The 18,649-nt window shown below is 39.2% G+C and overlaps 1 protein-coding gene across 2 annotated transcripts in view; it reads left to right on the top strand.

Annotated features, from left to right (window-relative positions):
- Window positions 1-18,649, top strand: part of FRY (FRY microtubule binding protein) — a 512,138-nt gene that overhangs the window by 316,528 nt on the left and 176,961 nt on the right. For both annotated transcript variants that reach the window (XM_062194404.1, XM_062194403.1), the window contains 4 exons: window positions 5,356-5,524; window positions 9,131-9,223; window positions 9,318-9,416; window positions 11,023-11,124. In XM_062194404.1, the coding sequence (XP_062050388.1) occupies window positions 5,356-5,524; window positions 9,131-9,223; window positions 9,318-9,416; window positions 11,023-11,124 (463 nt within the window). The remainder of the gene's footprint in view (window positions 1-5,355; window positions 5,525-9,130; window positions 9,224-9,317; window positions 9,417-11,022; window positions 11,125-18,649) is intronic.

Genomic DNA, 18,649 nt, shown 5'->3' with positions numbered 1-18,649 from the left:
TTCCATTATAGAAACTTAAAATTTAGTACCACGTCGCATCTTGACAGTCCTTCTAATATAATCCAAATAGCCTGATTAGTTGGTGTCTCTATAAGATGAGAGACATAGCTCCTTCGATTTTTCAGTTGGGCCCAAACTGGAAAAACCAAAGTCCAAGCTTTACTGGAAATTTTAGAGTCCAGATTGTTTGAAACTTTGATTTTTTGAATGCCTGTCAGGAATGCCAAGAAGGCTCAAAATCCAAAATATCTGGTTGAAATAAGATTCCTTAAAATCATGACATAACATAGACCAAATTTGATCATTGTTACAAGGTGATTATTCAAATCTTTGAAAATAAGCACATATTTGAATAACCCATAGCTCTTAATAAAAATTCAGCTGTTTTTCAACAATTAGAATTTAACAGACACCAAGAGAACATAATAGATTACTTTAACACATTGCTTTAACAGAGAATCAGATTTTAATTCTATGTCAAAGAGAAATTGAGCTTCCTATGATCTTTTGCTGTGAGGTTTCCTTCCTTTACCTTCTTTCATATTGATGACCATGTTTCTGTGTTTCTGTGTGTAACACATCTTTAAGCATCTTTTGCAGGGCTGGACGAGTGGCAACAAATTTTTTCAATTTCTGTTTGCTATGAAAAGTCTTTCTTACACCTTCATTCACAACTGAGAGCTTTGCAGGATATAATATTCTGGGCTGGCAGTTTTTCTCTCTTAGTACCTGGGCTATGTCTCGCCATTCCCTTCTAGCTTGTAGGGTTTCTGATGAGAAGTCAGCTGTGAGTCTAATTGGAGATCCTCTGAGAGTAATCTGACGTTTCTCTCTTGCACATTTTAGAATCTTTTCTTTATGTTTCACTGTGGTGAGTTTGATTACAACATGTCGTGGTGAGGATCTCTTTGGATCATGTTTATTAGGGGTTCTATAAGCTTCCTGTACTAAGATGCCTCTGTCCTTCTCCAAACCTGGGAAATTTTCTGCTAGTATCTCACTGAAAAGGCCTTCTAATCCTTTCTCCCTCTCCATGCCTTCAGGAACTCCCAGAACCCGAATGTTGAGTTTTTTAATAGTATCCTGTAGAGTCCCGACAATATTTTTTAGATTTCTAATTTCCTCTTCTTTTCTTTGGTTTGCCTGTTTCCTTTCCTGTTCTCTGTCTTCTAAGTCCGATATTCTCTCTTCTGCTTCGCCCATTCTGTTTTTAAGGCTCTCTAACGTGTTTGTCATTTGATCTATTGAATTCTTCATTTTATTATGATTTCCTGTCACTATCACAGTTTCTTGTTCTACTAGTTGTTTCATTTCATTTTGATTCCTCCTTAATAGTTCATTTTCATGAGAGAGATTTTCTTTCTTGTCCATTAAGGATTTCTGTAGTTCAAGAATTTGTTTTTGAGAACTTCTTAATGTTCTTATCAATTTTTTGAGATCCGCTTCTTGCATTTCTTCGATCTCATCATCTTCATAATCTTGAATTGGGGTGTCTTTTTCATTTGAGGGCATCATAGTGTCTTCCTCGTTCTTGTTACCTCGGTTTTTGCGTTTGTTGTATGGCATGTTGGAGATATTTGGTTTCTTCACTGTGGTGTTTTTTCTTGTTACACTATGGCTCTATATTAAGTGGACTGCCTGCTTTCAGTGGAGCCTTAGAGGCTTGAGATGAATGTGGCCTGAGAGCTCTGTTTGGTTCCTCAGGGTTGAGGGTGTGTCAAAGATGACACTCCCAGGTTAGGTGTGGTAAATCTCTCTTTCTTTTTTTGATTCAAAAGGGAAGTAATTCCGCACAGCTGAACGTAATTGGAGGTAGTTAGCAGGCAAATGATATACCCACAGGAGCCAGAGATCAGAAGCTCTTTCCCAAGGACCACACAATGAATCTCTGCTGCCCTCGGTGTGGGCTCCAATTCTCCTACAGTCTCCCACTGGGTTGCCAAGTTAGATCCTAATCTCCTGTTATTAAAATAGAAATAAACTTTTAGCCACTAACTCACGAGGATATTGAAATACTGTGTTATTCCGATTACTCTCCTTTTTCTTCTTCTTGTTACATTCATTGGTTAGAGATATGAAAACCAGTGCTTAAATGTGGACCTTTTTTATGAGGAATGCCTATGCTTCCTTCTCAGTAGAAGTCAAATCATATTAATAAGATTTCAAGTTTGAAAGAAGGGCCTTAAAGTGGCCTAACCATGTGCCCTTTGCAGGGGACAGCTCTGTAACATGGGAAATGTGTTCAGCTTTGCTCGGATACCTCCTGTGACAGGAGGCGCATTATCCCCATGGGAAGTTAATCCACTCGGTGTATTTTCTGAGTGCCTCCTATGTGCTTGATCTTGTAGCATTCACATCTAGCCAGATAATAAATAATGCATTCAACTTGTAACTAAATTGTGTGATAGAGTTCATCACATGTTCAGAAGTCTCTATTTGTCAGAAAGTTTTTCCTTTCTTCTTCCGTAGAATGATGACTTGGGAGAAACTGCTCCTTGCCCCCTCTTGACACTCATTCTCAAACTCAGCACTTCTACTTAGCTACGCAGTTGCTCATATGTGTGTTTGCTAGGGTGGCTGCAGCAAAATACAAAGACTGGGCACTTAAACAGCAAACGTTTGCTTCCTCCTGGTTCTTGAGGCTGGAAGTCCAAGGTCACAGTGTCAGCAGGTTGGATTCTCCCCAGACTTCTTTCCTCGGCTTGTACATTCTGTCTTCTCCCTTTGTCTTCACGTGTCCTTCCCTCCGTGAGTGCATGTGTCCTAATCTCCTCTTTGTACAAGGACACCAGTCCTATTGGACTAGGACCCGCCATAGTGATATTTTCACTTAATTGTGTCTTTAAAGACCTCGTCCCTAAATGGAGTCATGTTCCGAGGTACCTGTGGTGAGGACTTCCATGTATGAACTTGCTGGGAAACAAAGTTGAGCCTCTAAGTGTAGGTTGCGCCCAGAGGCAAAGAATGTGAAAGTCTACAAATTCCTGGGTGATGCTGGCACTGCTGGTCTGCGAACCGCACTTTGAGCAGTGGTGGTGTAATGTGTAGCATAGAAATCAAGAACAGCAATTCTGGAGTCAGACACTCCCTTCAAATTCCAGGTCTAACTTACAGCAATTGTGTTACTTTATCAAGCTATGAACTATCTGCCTCAATTTTCTTGTCTGTCACAAGGGATATAACAGTACCCCATGTATCCCACTGTGAGGATACAATGAGTGACTGTGTGTAGAGTGTGCTGGCCATGGCTGTTGTGTAGCAGATGCTACTTACTGCTGTCATCATCAACATCCAAGTCATCAACCTTTTCTATGAAACCTAGGAAAGAATGAGGACATTGGAGTTTAGAATTTATATTCCAGAATGTTTAAGGGTACAGTTTTAAATTTTCATTCAAGAAGATGTCCTCTAACACTGTCAGTTTGTAAAGTTATTAAATGAAATTTGTTTTTTTAGTTTTTGCTAATTTCCTTCTCTGAAAATGCTGTGTTTAATTTCTCAGTTAATATCCAGGATATTTTACTTATAAAATAAATGCTACTATTATTTTTGACATTATTTCAATAACATTTAAGAAATATCAGAATGGGCCAGTCCAGAATGCTATCTTGAAAGAAGATGTTTTGTAGAAATCCACAAAATGCAACTACAGATTAGGAATATGCCCTGAAACATTCCTAATTATGTTAACAATCCTGTAGGGAATACCACATTCATAATGTATTTAAGTCTTCTTTAAGCTATTTATATTTTCTGTTCTAATGCCTCCTTAATATCATTTTTATTATTTAATACATGTAGCAATTAGAAAAATTTTAAAAATACAATGACACTGATTGTTATAAAATGAACTGTGTCATTTCCCCACCTAAACCAAGAACTAGAAAATGTCCAGCCCTTGCACATTCTCAGATTCCTCACTTGCCATCCAAAAGCCATTTGCACTGGGGTTTGGTGAAACAATCCCTGTGTGCTTGCTGCCTATTTTATTTGCCCTAAAATTTCTACTTTGAGGTGCCAAGAGTTACGCCAAATGTCTGGGATTCTATTCGTTTACCTCTAACTTTATAATCACTATTACCTCTTCTACTCATGTCTCGCACTTAATTAACCCTTTTTCTTGGGCTAATGACCTGATGCAACAAAATACAGTGAGTCTAAGAATGTGTGTGTTTGTGTGTGTATGTGTGTGTGTTGTGTGTTTAATAGTATAGCCACCCATCTTAGATAATATTTATGTGTACATCTCTTTTCCTTTGGGTACTTCAAAGATTTGCTACTACTTTCTTTCCTCTTAGCCTAAAATTGATTCTTTTTTAAAAGCTTTAAGATTAGATTATAGTTGTAATTTTTATTTTTACTTTCAAACAATATATATATATATGCATTAAGCGTGTTGAGGTTAGGAACTGTGTCTTTTTGTTTCTTTAACATTCACCAGACAAAACTAAAAATCCCATGCATAGAGTAGACGGTCCATTCCTCTTCATCTTTTAGATAGGATTTGAATGTTCTCATTACTACATTTTTCCTTTGACCCAAAAATACATTTTTCCATAATCATTCACCTAAAACTATAAAAGAAATAGCAACAAAAAACATTGGGAACAGATGTAGGGATCCTTCTTGGTGTTATTTGGAGTACAAGTCCAAGGATCATTTGTTGTCCTTGTCAGAAATAGCTGACCTAGTGTGTTATTGCTCATGTACTCACAATTTGAAACTTGAGGCCCCCAGGGTCTACATGTTGGTTGGAAATTGTTAAGCTTGAGGACATGGAGCTTTTCAGTCTGCTCAATTTAAGGGCAAGGCCATTTTGAGAGAGTCCAAATAACCCTGGATCTGCACCCCTAGCCTGAAGGAGATGTTGAGTGTCTGCTAGAATAAGAAGCGGAAGGAGAAAATTGAACTTTTGGCCAAATCCCAAACATCAAATCCTTACAAAATGATGACCTTTGTACTTTAACTGACTCGAAGCACCCCAGAACTATTCCCATTGCAGTGACTTTCCTGACAAGTTTTTTAAAAATTTTGGTTCCTGTTAATGTGACAAAGAGAGCAGATTTCAATGTAGTTCATAGATACAATGTTAAGAATATCATATTCCCTCTCTCCCTCCCTCCCTCTCTCTTTTAATTGAGACAACATTCTTAATTTACATTATAGTGAAAGACTTAATGCTCCACTAAATAAAGAGTGCAACAAATAAAAAGTAAAAAGAGTCTAGATCAGCATGAATATAGGCAAGGGCTATAAATAATAGTCAAATGAAAAGATAACTATCTCACTCATGTACAGTAAATGTTAACATAATCCTGCCCTGTATTTGATAAATCACTTCTGTTCTCTACTTAGATTCCCGGCTGTAAAGAAGAAATTTATGGCAGAACTAAAAGAATTACGGCACAAAGAGCAGAGTCCTTACGTGGTTCAAAGCATTATCAGCTTGATCATGGGGATGAAATTTTTTCGAATTAAGATGTATCCAGTGGAGGACTTTGAGGCCTCTCTCCAGTTCATGCAGGTAATGTCTTAGACAACAGAGCTAAGGGGAATGTCAACTTGAGTGATTTCCTTAGTCCAAATGACAGACCTGGAAGGTGAAAACCCCTTATAGAATCATTGAAAGGTTCTACTTAGAGCTGTTTGACTTCACAGCAGTAGAAAAGCAACACCCATTCAGTAGAAAACTACTTCAAATTCTGAGTTTAGATCTTCAGACTAGTGTGAGGCCATCCAGTCCTCTCACCATGCTGAGCAGAGAGAGGCTCGTGGTCAGCCTTGCAGTCACAGGGGGACACAACCATCCCATGCAGTGCACTGTGTGGCTAAACCAGAGAATTTGCTGGATGAGGTGGATTAAATGCATTTCCCCTTGCAACATGTTCAAAGTACCAAGTAAACCCATCATTCTTAATTTACATTACAGTGCATCTGCTCTTGTCAATATAGCAAAATAAAATCTTCCCCTCTCTTCTGTAGTTCATGAAGTGCCTTGCCTTATAACCAAATGTATGCACGTGTTGCACACATAAAATTTGATTTTTTTTTTTAGGATCCTATCTATGTACTTGAGAGGCAGAGCCACAGAGAAGGAGAGACAGAGAGAAAGGTCTTCCATCATCTGGTTCACTCCCCAAATGGCCGCAATGGCCAGAACCAGGCCCGTCTGAAGCCAGGAGCTTCCTCCAGGTCTCCCACACAGGTTCAGGGGCCCAAGCACTTGGGCGATCCTCCATTGCTTTCCTGGGCCACAAGCAGAGAGCTGGATCAGAAGAGGAGCAGCCAGGACATGAACCGGCGCCCATATGGGATGCTGACACTGCAGGTGGAGGCTCAGCCCACCACACCACAACACCGGCCCCATAAAATTTCATGTTTAAACTTTGATATCATCGTTGTAGTAGGATGCAAAGAATTTCTTATTTGTTGACTTTCTTCTTCACCCATTGGTACATATTGTTCTATGAATAAAATATAGCTGGGTTTTGTTTTTAAGATTGATAGTATTAGATCAGCTACATTAAATTCACAGGCATGAGAACTTTGAACAATGAAGAAAGATCTCTATTTTATTCATACCATAAAAGGAGATTTAATTTTAAAAAATCTACCAAACCATTCAGGTCTTTTGTCTATTGCCCGGTTTTCCTCATGGTGTATAACAATAATTGTTGAATATTCTTAGCAGGATATGAAATTCTCTTAAGAGTTTTCAAAACTTTAGTATCAAAAGGGATTCCATAATGCTACTGTGAATCTGATTTGGTGGCAGTCTTACTGGAGAGCTTAGATATAGAGGTTATAAATATAAATATAGGCTATATTATGTCACACCCAATAGAATGGCTTCAATCAGAAAGATAACAACAGGTGTGGAAAAATTAGAGCCCGCACACACTGCTGGTGTGAATGTAAAATGGCACAACGACTTTGGATAATGGCCTGGTAGTTTCTCAGGCAGTTACAACTGGAATTACTGTATGGTCCAAGAATACTCCTAATTATGCCATCATCTCTCATAAGCCAAAAGAATTGTTTCCTGGACCTCCCTATGTACAGCAAAATCCTCAGATACCCAAATTCTTAGATAAAAGGTGTGGTGTTTGCATATGACCTACACATACCCTCCCTTATACCTTACATCATTTCCAGATGATTTATAATGCCTAATACAATGTCAGTGAGATATAAATAGTTATCCTATACTGTTTAGAGGTAAACCACAAGAAAAACTTCTGTACATGTTCAATAGACACAGTCACGTAGGCCTAACTACATAGCACATGTTAACAACAACATAACCTTTTTCTTTTTTGCAAATATTTGCAATCTGCTGTTGAATCCATAGATTCCCAGAATGTGTGGATATGGAGGGCCAATCATATACCTAAAAGAAATGAATACATATATCCATATAAAAACTTTAACACAGAGATGTTAATTGCAGTATTATTTATAGTAGATAAAAAGTGGAAGTAACCCAAATCTCTATAACCTGATATTATTATCTATAAGTGGAACAGGTGAACAAGATGTGGTATGTCCATATAATAGAATACTATGTGACATAAAAATAATGAAGTGCATGCTACAATGAACATGAACTTTGACAATGCTGTGCTAAGTAAAAGAAGACAGATGAAAAAGATCACATAGGATTTCATTTATATGACATGTCCAGAATCAGCAAATCCATAGAGACAGACATTAGATCAATGGACTCCTAGGTCTGGGGTAGAGGATAGATAGGGAGGGTGGACTGCTAAGGGCACAGAGTTTCTATTTGAGGCCATTGAAATGTTCTAAATTTGTGGTGATGGATGCACAACTGTAACATATTAAATGCCAATGAATTGTATCCTCTAAATGGATAAATCGTGTAGTATATGAATTATAGCTCAGTTATGCTGAGGGAGAGAATCTGTGCATCAAACTCATTGGGCCTCACTGTGAGCTCTGTGACCTGGGCCAGCCCCACTTTATCCCTCCAAGCCTCACCTACCATTTCTGAGGGTGGCAATAATGACACTAACCTCAGAGTACTTCTCGGGATTCTTAGCACATGACAAGCACTCAGTAACTGTTAACTGTTCCATTATTTTTTAACCCACACGTGTATTGATAATTCACGTTTCTATGTATTTGAATAACAACATATACAAAATAATTAAGAAAAGGGCCACAGTCCTGGAAACTCTCATGTTCCATTCTGTTTGAAAAAACTGTTTCGGTGACTTCCCATGCTGGTCTTGCCCATGTGGTGCTGAGGTCTTGGACTGAGAACTTTAGAAACTAGTTTTGGTGATTCTCCTAATGGTAATTGAAAATGAAGGGTAAAAACTAATGCAGATATTAATGCTTCATCAAATACACATAGCCTTGGCCTCTTGAATAAAAACAATACCTGATATAGACCACGGTAAGTTACTGCCAGTGAGGCCTGGAAGGAGGAGGAGGGGTCGGTAGAAGTCTGGGCAAGCCAGCACACCCACAGAATGAGCCCCTAGGAAACCGAAAGTAGCCTACAGGATCCACAGGCGAAGGCATCGTTGCCCAAGGATCTATTCCAAAGTTTTTCCCTGCCTGAGGTGGAGAAAGGACACCTTCCAGACTTGCTTATGAAACTATCTGAATAATAAACACACCTAAAATGTCAAGGCGAACAAGTAAACAGCTGTGTGCCCAGGGCTGTCAGGCATAGGGCCTAAAATAAGTTTAATGTCTTCTACCTCCTGCCATGTTTACCTTCCCTGGGGATCTGAGTTTGTGGGCTAATCAAGAGCCCAGGGCCCCACACACAGTAAGTAATCAATAGAAATTTGTTGGAAATGAATGAGTGACTCAACCAGTAATTCAGTGGATGCATGTTTGTGTGCTTGCTGGTTACAGATGCTCTGTCCTTTCAGCATAGTTACCTGAAATAGAAATAGAAGGAGAGTGAGAAAACTCACTATATCTATCCTTGCTAGATATCATTGAGGCCATTGTGTAGAGTTAGATTCCAAGATTAACGTTTGAATCCACTGATTTCTGTAAACTGTAGAGTCTGAGCTACTTAGTTTGCTTACATATATTTCATGTGCACATTTTGATCTTTTCTCCCTCCCCATTTTTTTTTTTTAACTAGGAATGTGCACATTACTTCCTAGAGGTCAAAGACAAAGACGTCAAGCATGCTTTGGCTGGGCTTTTTGTTGAGATCCTTGTCCCAGTCGCTGCTGTGAGTTACGTTTTCATTGCTAAGAAATTCTTCTAGTTGGATTACAGAATCAACAAGTTCATTAACGTAATACTCACATGCATTTCTCTTTCAGGCTGTTAAAAATGAAGTAAATGTTCCTTGCCTTAGAAACTTTGTAGAAAGTCTGTATGATACCACGCTGGAACTTTCTTCTCGAAAGAAGCATTCCTTGGTTAGTAACTATGAGAAAATCCAAAGCACAAACAAAACTGCAGAGGCTAAAAGTCCTAGACAGAAATCTACTTGAGAAATGTAAGGAGTCCACGGATGGGAGACTTACCTACCACTCCCTCAGAGAGGGGTAGCATTTCAAACTCTGGAGTTCACATGTGGTGTTGACCATGATTGAATCATGATAATATAAGGGGATGAGACCAGGCCTCTCCAGGTGACCCTTCTGGTCCTAAGGGTGCTGTTGTTTATTTTTAAGATTGGCTTAACTTGATTTTTGTTTGAATTTCTGAGAACTTTTTTCCCCAATCTGAAGGCCAAAGTTTGTAATAACAGTTTGTCTTCTCAATCCCCTAGAGCCTATTCTGGCTCAAAATTAAAATTGAAACAGGCAGGGAAGGGGGTTGGAAAATAGATACTTGCCCAATGGATAGGTTCTCTAAAGACTAGGAAAACAATTCTTGGGAAGGCTTTGGTGCGAAAGAACAGCATAGGAAATTCTTCCAGATGACTACTTTTACACTCTCTGGTGAATAAGCTCTAGTTTGTGGGTCAGCAAGTGGTACACCAGCTGTAATTGTGATGGTCTGGTGAAAGCAGGCAGCTTAGCTGGCTGGCAACTGGCATGGGTAGCTAGGGTCCGATCAATGAACATCACCACCAGGTCTGAGCAGGTATTCAAAGCTGCTTTTCGGTACGGGGGCTGAATTTCCTCATTTGTCTACCTGTCTGTTCATTGTGATAACCACATGCAGACTGATGACTGGCATTAGAGTTGTACTCAATGGTAGAGGTAGTGCAACATCCATTAAAACTAAGGTAATGAATTTTTAAGCCTTGGATCTCACCGTGGCAATTGTTTCTTCCTAATTCAAGTTCGTAGATAAGCCAGTTATATTTTTGTTTGAATCTTTACCAGCCTTAAATTTGGTGGAGAGGAAAAGTATCCATAAAACGCGTATGCTTCCTGGTCTAGCAAAAGGGTGATGGGTACTACATGTATGCTGTGGTATATGGCCCATTAGCTTTTCTGTCATCTCCAGCTGCAGTGGGAAACTGGCCCAGTTAGACAGGAAAAACACAGTAGCACCTCTGTTTATTCGGTCGTAAGCAAATTCCTCCTGCGGTTAAATTTGTCTTGGTGGAGTTTACCAGTGCAATAACATGTCTTTCAGGAATCTTCCTTAATTACAGGAAGGTTGCATGCAAAAGAAAATATATACACCTACCTAGTAAACTAGTAGATGTTTATGAGGGAAACAGTCAATAACATTTTCAGATTTAGAGTGCCTTTGTGCTTTTAATTTTTTTCTGGTGACTGAAACTGATCCATGATGCTGCCTTTTTAAAATGTGTACACGCAGGCAGCATCAGAGAATCACATTTCTGTATGAAACATATTGTTCTAAACCATGCGTGATGCTGGATGAATCTGTCCGCAGCAGTATCAGCAAGCATCCGTGAGCCGCGGGCCCCCTGCTGTTTCTTCAGGCCCACCTGACCCCTGGGGGGAGAGGGGAGATGGTGATGGTGGGTGCAGAGAAGCTGTGTTGCCTCCTGTGGAGTCTGAATGAATCATCCTGTGACCTCATCTCCTTTCTCCTCAGGCCTTGTACCCCCTGGTGACCTGTCTGCTCTGTGTCAGTCAGAAGCAGCTCTTCCTGAACAGGTGGCACGTTTTCCTCAACAACTGCTTATCCAACCTCAAAGTTAGTATTACTTGTTTTTCATAATCTTAGGCTGGGATATGTGCTTGTGGGAGTGATTCTTGATGTCTACAGGGGAAATTATCCTATCCCACAGGAATAATGAAAATTTACTAAGTCAACTTTAGAAAATGACTAAGGATAAGGAAAGTGACTTATATTTGGGCAAATAAATCTGTTCTAGTAAGGATCATTTCAGGGGTAGAATTAAAAGCCCCATTCCATGCATCTGTTGGCACATTTTCTCTAGATAGTTCTAAAATAAAATAAAGACCATCCTTAGCTGATTTTAGAAGCTCAGTCTACCTCTCCCATCTTTCCTGTATCACCTCCAGTCCAGGAAAATATTTTGAGATTAAAAAAAAAAAAAAAAAAAAAAAAAAAAACCTCCATTCTGTCAAAGGATTGACCTAGCACACTTTAACAGAGGATGCTTATCACCTATCTCTGTCCTTTGTGATTATTTAAAGGTATTCTATTCAAGCCACATGACAGCCAATTAGTCCGAAGCATTTACTGCTCTCCAGGTAGGCAGCACAGGTGCTCAGTGTCAGGTGGAATGAGGAATAGGTCATGTCCCCTGAGACCGAGGAGTCCACACTTCCAATTATAATGATTAGGTTGGAATTGGCTTTGTGACTGAAGTGGTAAACATGCCTTAAGTTTGAGTGACTTACTGATAAAAGACAACTAAATGAAAATCACCCCTAAATATAAATACAACTAGGATGGATTTTTCACACTCATTTCTAGTTAAGATGTGGTTCAGTTTCGTTTACTGGTTTGATATTTGCTGCTTTGAGGTTTTTGAAAAATACTTTATATACTTATAAAATCTGGTATATGCCTATACATGTTACCTTGTTTGTTTTTTCCTAAGACACTTTAATTTGATGACGTGGATAAGATTAATTGTATTATTTCAACATTTACCATAATTACAGAATAATCTGCATTAGCACTCTTTTAAGCACCAACTGTGTACTGGCTGGAAAAGATGATTGTGAAAGCTAAGATTAGAATCATTCATTTCCTTCAAATTGGCAGAGAAATGTAATAGCAGTGGATAGAGAATTAAGCTTTTAAGTGCTCTGAAAAAATGAAATACATTTCAGGGTTATCAACGGTGATATAATGGCCACTTTCAGGTATTGTATTGGCAGGTTTGTCCTTCTGCCATGAAACTCCAACGAACCCAATGTTGCTTGGTTATCTAGCCTGCTGTTAAGTTACGCAGTTATTAGTTGCAATGAAGTATAGCTTTGTCTTCTACATTTTATACAGATAGAAAATGATAGTTTTGTTCGAAACAAAAGGGAAATGGGTAAAAATGTACTATTTTGAAAATATGTTTAAGGTGTCTGTAATGAATTTTGGGTTAGACTGAAAATAAAATTTGGCCTGATAAATTATTGCTATAGCTAAAAAGGCCAAAACGTTTTGTCCAAGGTTGTTTTTGAAATGTGGAAGAGCATCTACATTGGAGTTGAATTACTTCAAAGTTAGAATGTTGTCTAGAATTCTTATCAGAGCCCACCAGAAAGAAGTAAAAGCCTCTGACAACATTTCCCTCTATAAACACGTTACACGTTAGAACTTCTGGGGGAGAGAGGCAGTAGTGTTTGACAGAACCACTTTCCAGAATTCAGATCGGTTTATCAGACATTTGTGTAAATGCCCACTGGTTGTGTGAGGTGCTAGAGGTGGAACTGAAGTGGGAATGGTGGAGAAACAACTATATAAAAACTAGGCCGAGAATTAAGTCCTGACCTGGGAGTGCTTAGCACTTCACTGGGGGTTATGTAAAGAACTTTTAGAATTCATGGTACAGACCACGAGGGATGTCGAATTGAGAGTAGGGAGATACCTCTGTAATAATTTGTAGAGGCCTCATATCCTGGGAAGCATGAAAGAGGTAGTTATTAGGCAAAATGAAGGCAATGATATTTTGCTTTATGGGTAATAAACTGTTGGAATTCATTACCCCAAGGCTACGAGATATTTTAAAAGCTCTGTGATGAGTTCCAATGGTACAAAAGCGTATCACATATATTTAGAACTAAACCCAGTAGGGATTTGAATCGGACCTTTTATGAAAGTCATTAATATACAGAGAACTTTCCAAACCTCCTCAGAGTCAACAGAGAAGAATTACCTGAGGAAAAGTGAACGTGGCTTCAGACGTGCTTATCGTGTGGAGTACTGCCAATACTTTATGGGATTTAGAACTGACCCCATCGTTTCATAAGGGACCACCCACCAGCCCATCCCCCATACACCTTCCAGCAGCCTTCTCTCCCTGCCTCCCCCTCCCACCAGGTATTTAGAATAGTGAGCCTGGTGTCAGTCCTGCACTTGAACTTGGCTAGCTGTCTTTGATGTATTCCGCAGAGGTGAGCTTTCCAGGGGGCAGTGAGATGTCAGCAGGGTGGAAGCGCAGGAGGGTCACCAAGCTCTCAGACCATCACTGAACGTCAGGGTCCTTGTAATCTTGTGTATCAGGCTGTCAGGTGCTGGCTGCTTTCGGAGCACAGACTTGAATCCTTAACACCTACCCTCAATTGACTCATCCAGCCATATCCAAGTGTACTTCAAAAATCATGAAATAAAAATGGAATTGTGGGTAATCTTTATTTTGGTGCAAAAATCTTTGAAATCCATGCACGCAAGGAGTCTTCAAAAAGTTCATGGAAGATACATATTAGGAAAAAAAAAACTGCATGGACTTCAATTATTTTTCCACCAAATAAACATATCTTTTAATTCTATTTTTCCATGAGCTTTTTGAACTCCCCTCCTATAAGCACTATGCCATCGTAAAGTGAAGAGAGATTTGTGGCAAGACATTCTCATCTTTCAAGAACTCTTGCTCAGTGAAAACCAATACTTTTCTATCTATGTATTTCTGTCAAAATCAGATATATTGAGCTCTAAGAAAAAATGATGCCTTCCCTGCATGTCTGTCATATGACACCTAATTCTGAAAGGAAAATAAAAGGAATGTGCTTTGGGAACTTGATTTAATAGTTCTTTTGCAATATAAAATTTATTATGTTCATAAAAACTATGTGCTAGTTTCTTATCTTTTAAAATAGACCTGGGAGAATTTTTAAATTTCTTTTACAAAAATGAATATAGTATATCCATGAGGCCCAAATTATAAAAAGAAAAAAGCAGTGAAAAGGAAACCTTAGCCTCAAGGGTTAAGAAGTGCATTTACCCAATGATTAATGATGATGGCAGAAGCGCTCACAGATGGGAGGCCTTTCTGAGCCAGGTGAGTTGTAGGGCCTACAGGCTGTCTTGAGTTCTCCCTATGCTTGCAGAGGTTTTATTTATGATTTTTTATTAATTTATTTTTTGAGGAATACAATAGTCTCCGTAGTACTGTTAGTAAGTGATGGATAAGACTGTAATCCTCCTGGGTCTCTTAGACATAGTTTGGTGGAAGAGAGAGACATAAGCAAGTAAATAAATATGTGAGAAAGACAACTTTCAGGTAGTAATAACTGCCCTAAAGACAAATAGGATATTCTGCTGGAGAATGATGAATTCAGGGAGGGCAGGGAAGGGGGGTACAAGCAAGGCACTTGGATTTCTAATAAGAATCTCAAAACAAGTGTGCCTGCCATATATATGCTGAATGAAATTTGTTTTCTGCACTTTATATTGTGTGTGATAATCACAGTGAGGTTTAAGAAGTGCCTTTTTCATATTTCCCATATAAAATTAAAATTATTAATGATATCTATTTTATAAATGGGTACATTGAGTAAGGTATGAAGGAGCCCACAGTAATTTTCTAAATATATTAAGATGTATGGCATCATTTCTTTTTAAATGACTCCTGTTATCTTTGTAGATCCCAAATTTAAAGAGTATGCTCGTAGCTATACTGTAAATGGCTATGTAAGTTGAGTATCTCTTATCCAAAATGTTCAGAGCCAAAAGAGTTTCAGCTTTCAGAATTTTTTGGATTTTGAAATGTTTGAATAGACTTATTTGTTGAGCATCCCTAATCCGAAATCCAGACTTCAGAACTCTTTGAATATTCTGTCAGTTCTCAAAAAGTTTCAAATTTTGGAGCATTTGAAATTTTGGATTTTTAGATTAGAGATGCCCAGCTGATAGTATTAGGAAAAGACCAGCATGGAATATTAATATTCAATGTTGCAATTACTCTGCTTAAATGTTAACCTCATTTCTATAACCTTGAGTAAATGTCATATCATCTATGTTCCAGTTCTGTCAAAATACACATTTATAAATAGAATTTATAAATTCTAATGGTGCAAATAAACTAGGCTTAAAAATTAGTGACCAAGTGGTAAGTGTATTTTCCATGATGCCTTAATTATGTAACCACTGAGGAGAATAGTCTATATAAGCTATTGGTGTGGTAATTTCAGAGATTATCCTAAACTACAACAATGTGTAATATGGATAATACACAGCCCCCAGAAAGTATGAGTTATAATCAAAGTAAATTATGAGTTAAGTATCCTAAAGAAATGTCAAAAAGAAGGATAGCATTGACCATGATATGGATAGAAATATAATGGAAAAGAAAACCGATTGACTTTATTGGAATTGTTTGGGATGGAAGAGCAGACTAGAAGGTATTTGATTATGACAAGATCAGTGGATGATTAAAATAAGTTACCTACCCATGTCAGTAAGCCTTATATTAGTTTTATGTGAATGTCTAGGGAAGTCTGTTATGAATGAACTTCTTGAGATCCACCTGCAGAGGTTCTGACTCAGAACACCCCAGGTGATGTGGGGCAGGTGATCAGCTGATGGACCTTGAGAAACACTGCTCTGTACCAATGACCCCATTGCCAACTAAGTTATCAGGGAATTCAATCATCCCTGTTTGTTACTGGTGACTCCAGAATACTTTAACTAAATTTAAATGTAAAGAAGGTGTCAATGTTGGGCAGACTGACATGTCATATGGCATCAGTGACTGGCACAGAGGAGAGACGCATTGGGAAGATCCACTCTGAAGCCTGCTATTTTCTTGAACAATGTTATCCATGAACCTCAGAGCCATAATAAATATAGAAATACATTGTTAATTAATTGTTGGTTAATTAATTGATGAAGATACAGGTTCCAGTGGAAGAATGGTCTTTGATCTTGAAGCAGAGACCAGTGTTTTGGGACATATCCTAAAAATGTCTACATCATGAAAATGAGTATACATCTAGTATCTCTTATGTTAGCTGCTAAACAAACACAATGACAAGTGAAGAAGTCTTCGTTTCAAGGTGAGTACAGCCTCGTAGGTCCCAACAACATATTTGAGCAGCCTCTATCTAATATTAAGGAGAAGTAGAAATTACAGTGCTTTGAAGATTCTGCAGCCAGATTGCTCAGGTTCGAATTCTGGCTCTGCTATTTATTTATTAGCTGTGTGACCTTGGCTAATTTATACAAGTGCTCTCTGCCTTGATTTCTTCCTCTATAAAAATGAGACCAATAGCAGTAGTGACTCCATATGTTGTGGGAATTAAAATATTGTACATTATTGATAATAATGCATGCTACAGTAAGCACCATGTAATACATGCATGCTGATTTCTGTGAAAACAATGCTTATTAGAGCAGAAATCAGTTCCTGCTCCAGCTGTTATTCACTAATATGATGACTTTGAGCAATTCACTAGGCTCCTCTTAATTACAAAACCAATATGATGCTATGGGAAAGCACCTTTGAAATACCAAAGGGCAATACAAGTGCAAGACATTGACTACTACCTATCGTTATGATAGCATAAAGATTTGCTTCAGCTACAAACCGTTACCTTTTATACAGATTCTATATAAAAAAAAAATATTGCTGATGCACCAAGTTCTTCTTCTACTACTCAGATTGTTTTTGTTTTTGATATCCAGTCTGTACTATGGCAGCCCTGAAGGACACAAAAATAAATCAAAATGCATGGAGCTGCCCGTCTGGTAGGAATCACTCAAAAAAGGGGATAGAATAACATTTGAGGAACCAGAAGCATTTGCCAATGTCTGGAGAGTGTGGGAAGGACTGGAGGCACAGGGGAACGTAGTAAGAGGGAGTGACATCCAACTGCATCCTGCTGGGGAGTAGAAATTTTTCAAGTAGATCAAGGATAGGCCGGCACGCAAAGCATTCAAGGAATTGCAGGAGGGATGGTGCAGGGTGAAGTGCACCTGCTGCAAGGTGGCGGCAGGAGACCTGTTCACAAAAGGCCCTTCACGTGCCACATGTGGAACCTGGACTCCAGCCAATAGGAGATTGGAAGCCACTGGAAGACTTTAAATGTAGAAAGGTAGACAATCATATTGATATTTTTACACTCTCATTTGACTGCAGGGAATGAAAGAGGCCAGGAAATCAGTTTAGGAGGCAATTGCAGTAATCAGTGAGGATATCTTGAAATGCTCGAAATCCATTGCCAGAACATAATCCAAGGGCAAAAAGAAAATAAATACCTGTTTCAACTACTTTGCCCTTCTATAGGAGCAAAAATAGATAATCTCAAATACTCATATATGCTTATTTTTAAAAGACTTATTTATTTAAAAGGCGAAGTTACAGAGAGGAAGACCGAGATTCCATCTGCCAGTTCACTCCCCAAATGGCTGCAACAGTCGGGTCTGGGCCAGGCCTAAGCCAGGAGCTTCATCCAGGCTTCCCACGTGGTTGCAGGGGCCCAGGGGCATGGGCCATCTTGTTGCTTTCCCAGGCACATTAGCTGAGATCTGGATTGGAAGTGGAGCAGCCGGGACTCAAACTGATACCCATATGGGGTGCCGGCACCGTAGATGGTGGCCATACCCACTGTGCCACAGTGCTAGTTCCTCATGTGTTCTTACAAGTGGAAAAACATCAGTCTCAGTAAGATGCAGAGACATGGTGGGTAGGGGCACGTGGGAAATGATTGAAAGAAGCTGAAGTTAGAACAGAGGACACGGCCGGCGCCGTGCCTTAACAGGCTAATCCTCCGCCTTGCTGCGCCGGCACACCGGGTTCTAGTCCCGGTTGGGGCGCCGGATTCTATCCCGGTTGCCCCTCTTCCAGGCCAGCTCTCTGCTATGGCCCGGGAGGGCAGTGGAGGATGGCCCAAGTTTTGGGCCCTGCACCCCATGGGAGACCAGGAGAAGCACCTGGCTCCTGACATCGGATCAGCGCGGTGCGCCGACCGCGGCGGCCATTGGAGGGTGAACCAACAGCAAAAAGGAAGACCTTTCTCTCTGTCTCTCTCTCTCACTGTCCACTCTGCCTGTCAAAAAAAAAAAAAAAAAAAAAAAAAAAAACACAGAGGACACTAAGATGAAACATGTAACCTAGAGGTCTTGGGTGATGTCCCCAGTGAAAGTGAGATGATGCTTGCCCTTTCTCGGTATGATTTACTATGTGAGATAGCATTTGAGTATATGAAAGAATTTCAAATGGTACACTTATGCAGATCTCAACCCCTGACATGAGAGCAGTTTTTAAAGTTCATGGAAAATGGCATTAAAAGATAAGTTTGTTTGTAAAGAA

Source organism: Lepus europaeus, chromosome 6 (assembly GCF_033115175.1).
Source record: "Lepus europaeus isolate LE1 chromosome 6, mLepTim1.pri, whole genome shotgun sequence".
NCBI lineage: Eukaryota > Metazoa > Chordata > Mammalia > Lagomorpha > Leporidae > Lepus > Lepus europaeus.
The sequence above is the reverse complement of the archived record's forward strand: the minus strand, read 5'-3'. Positions and strand labels throughout refer to the sequence as shown.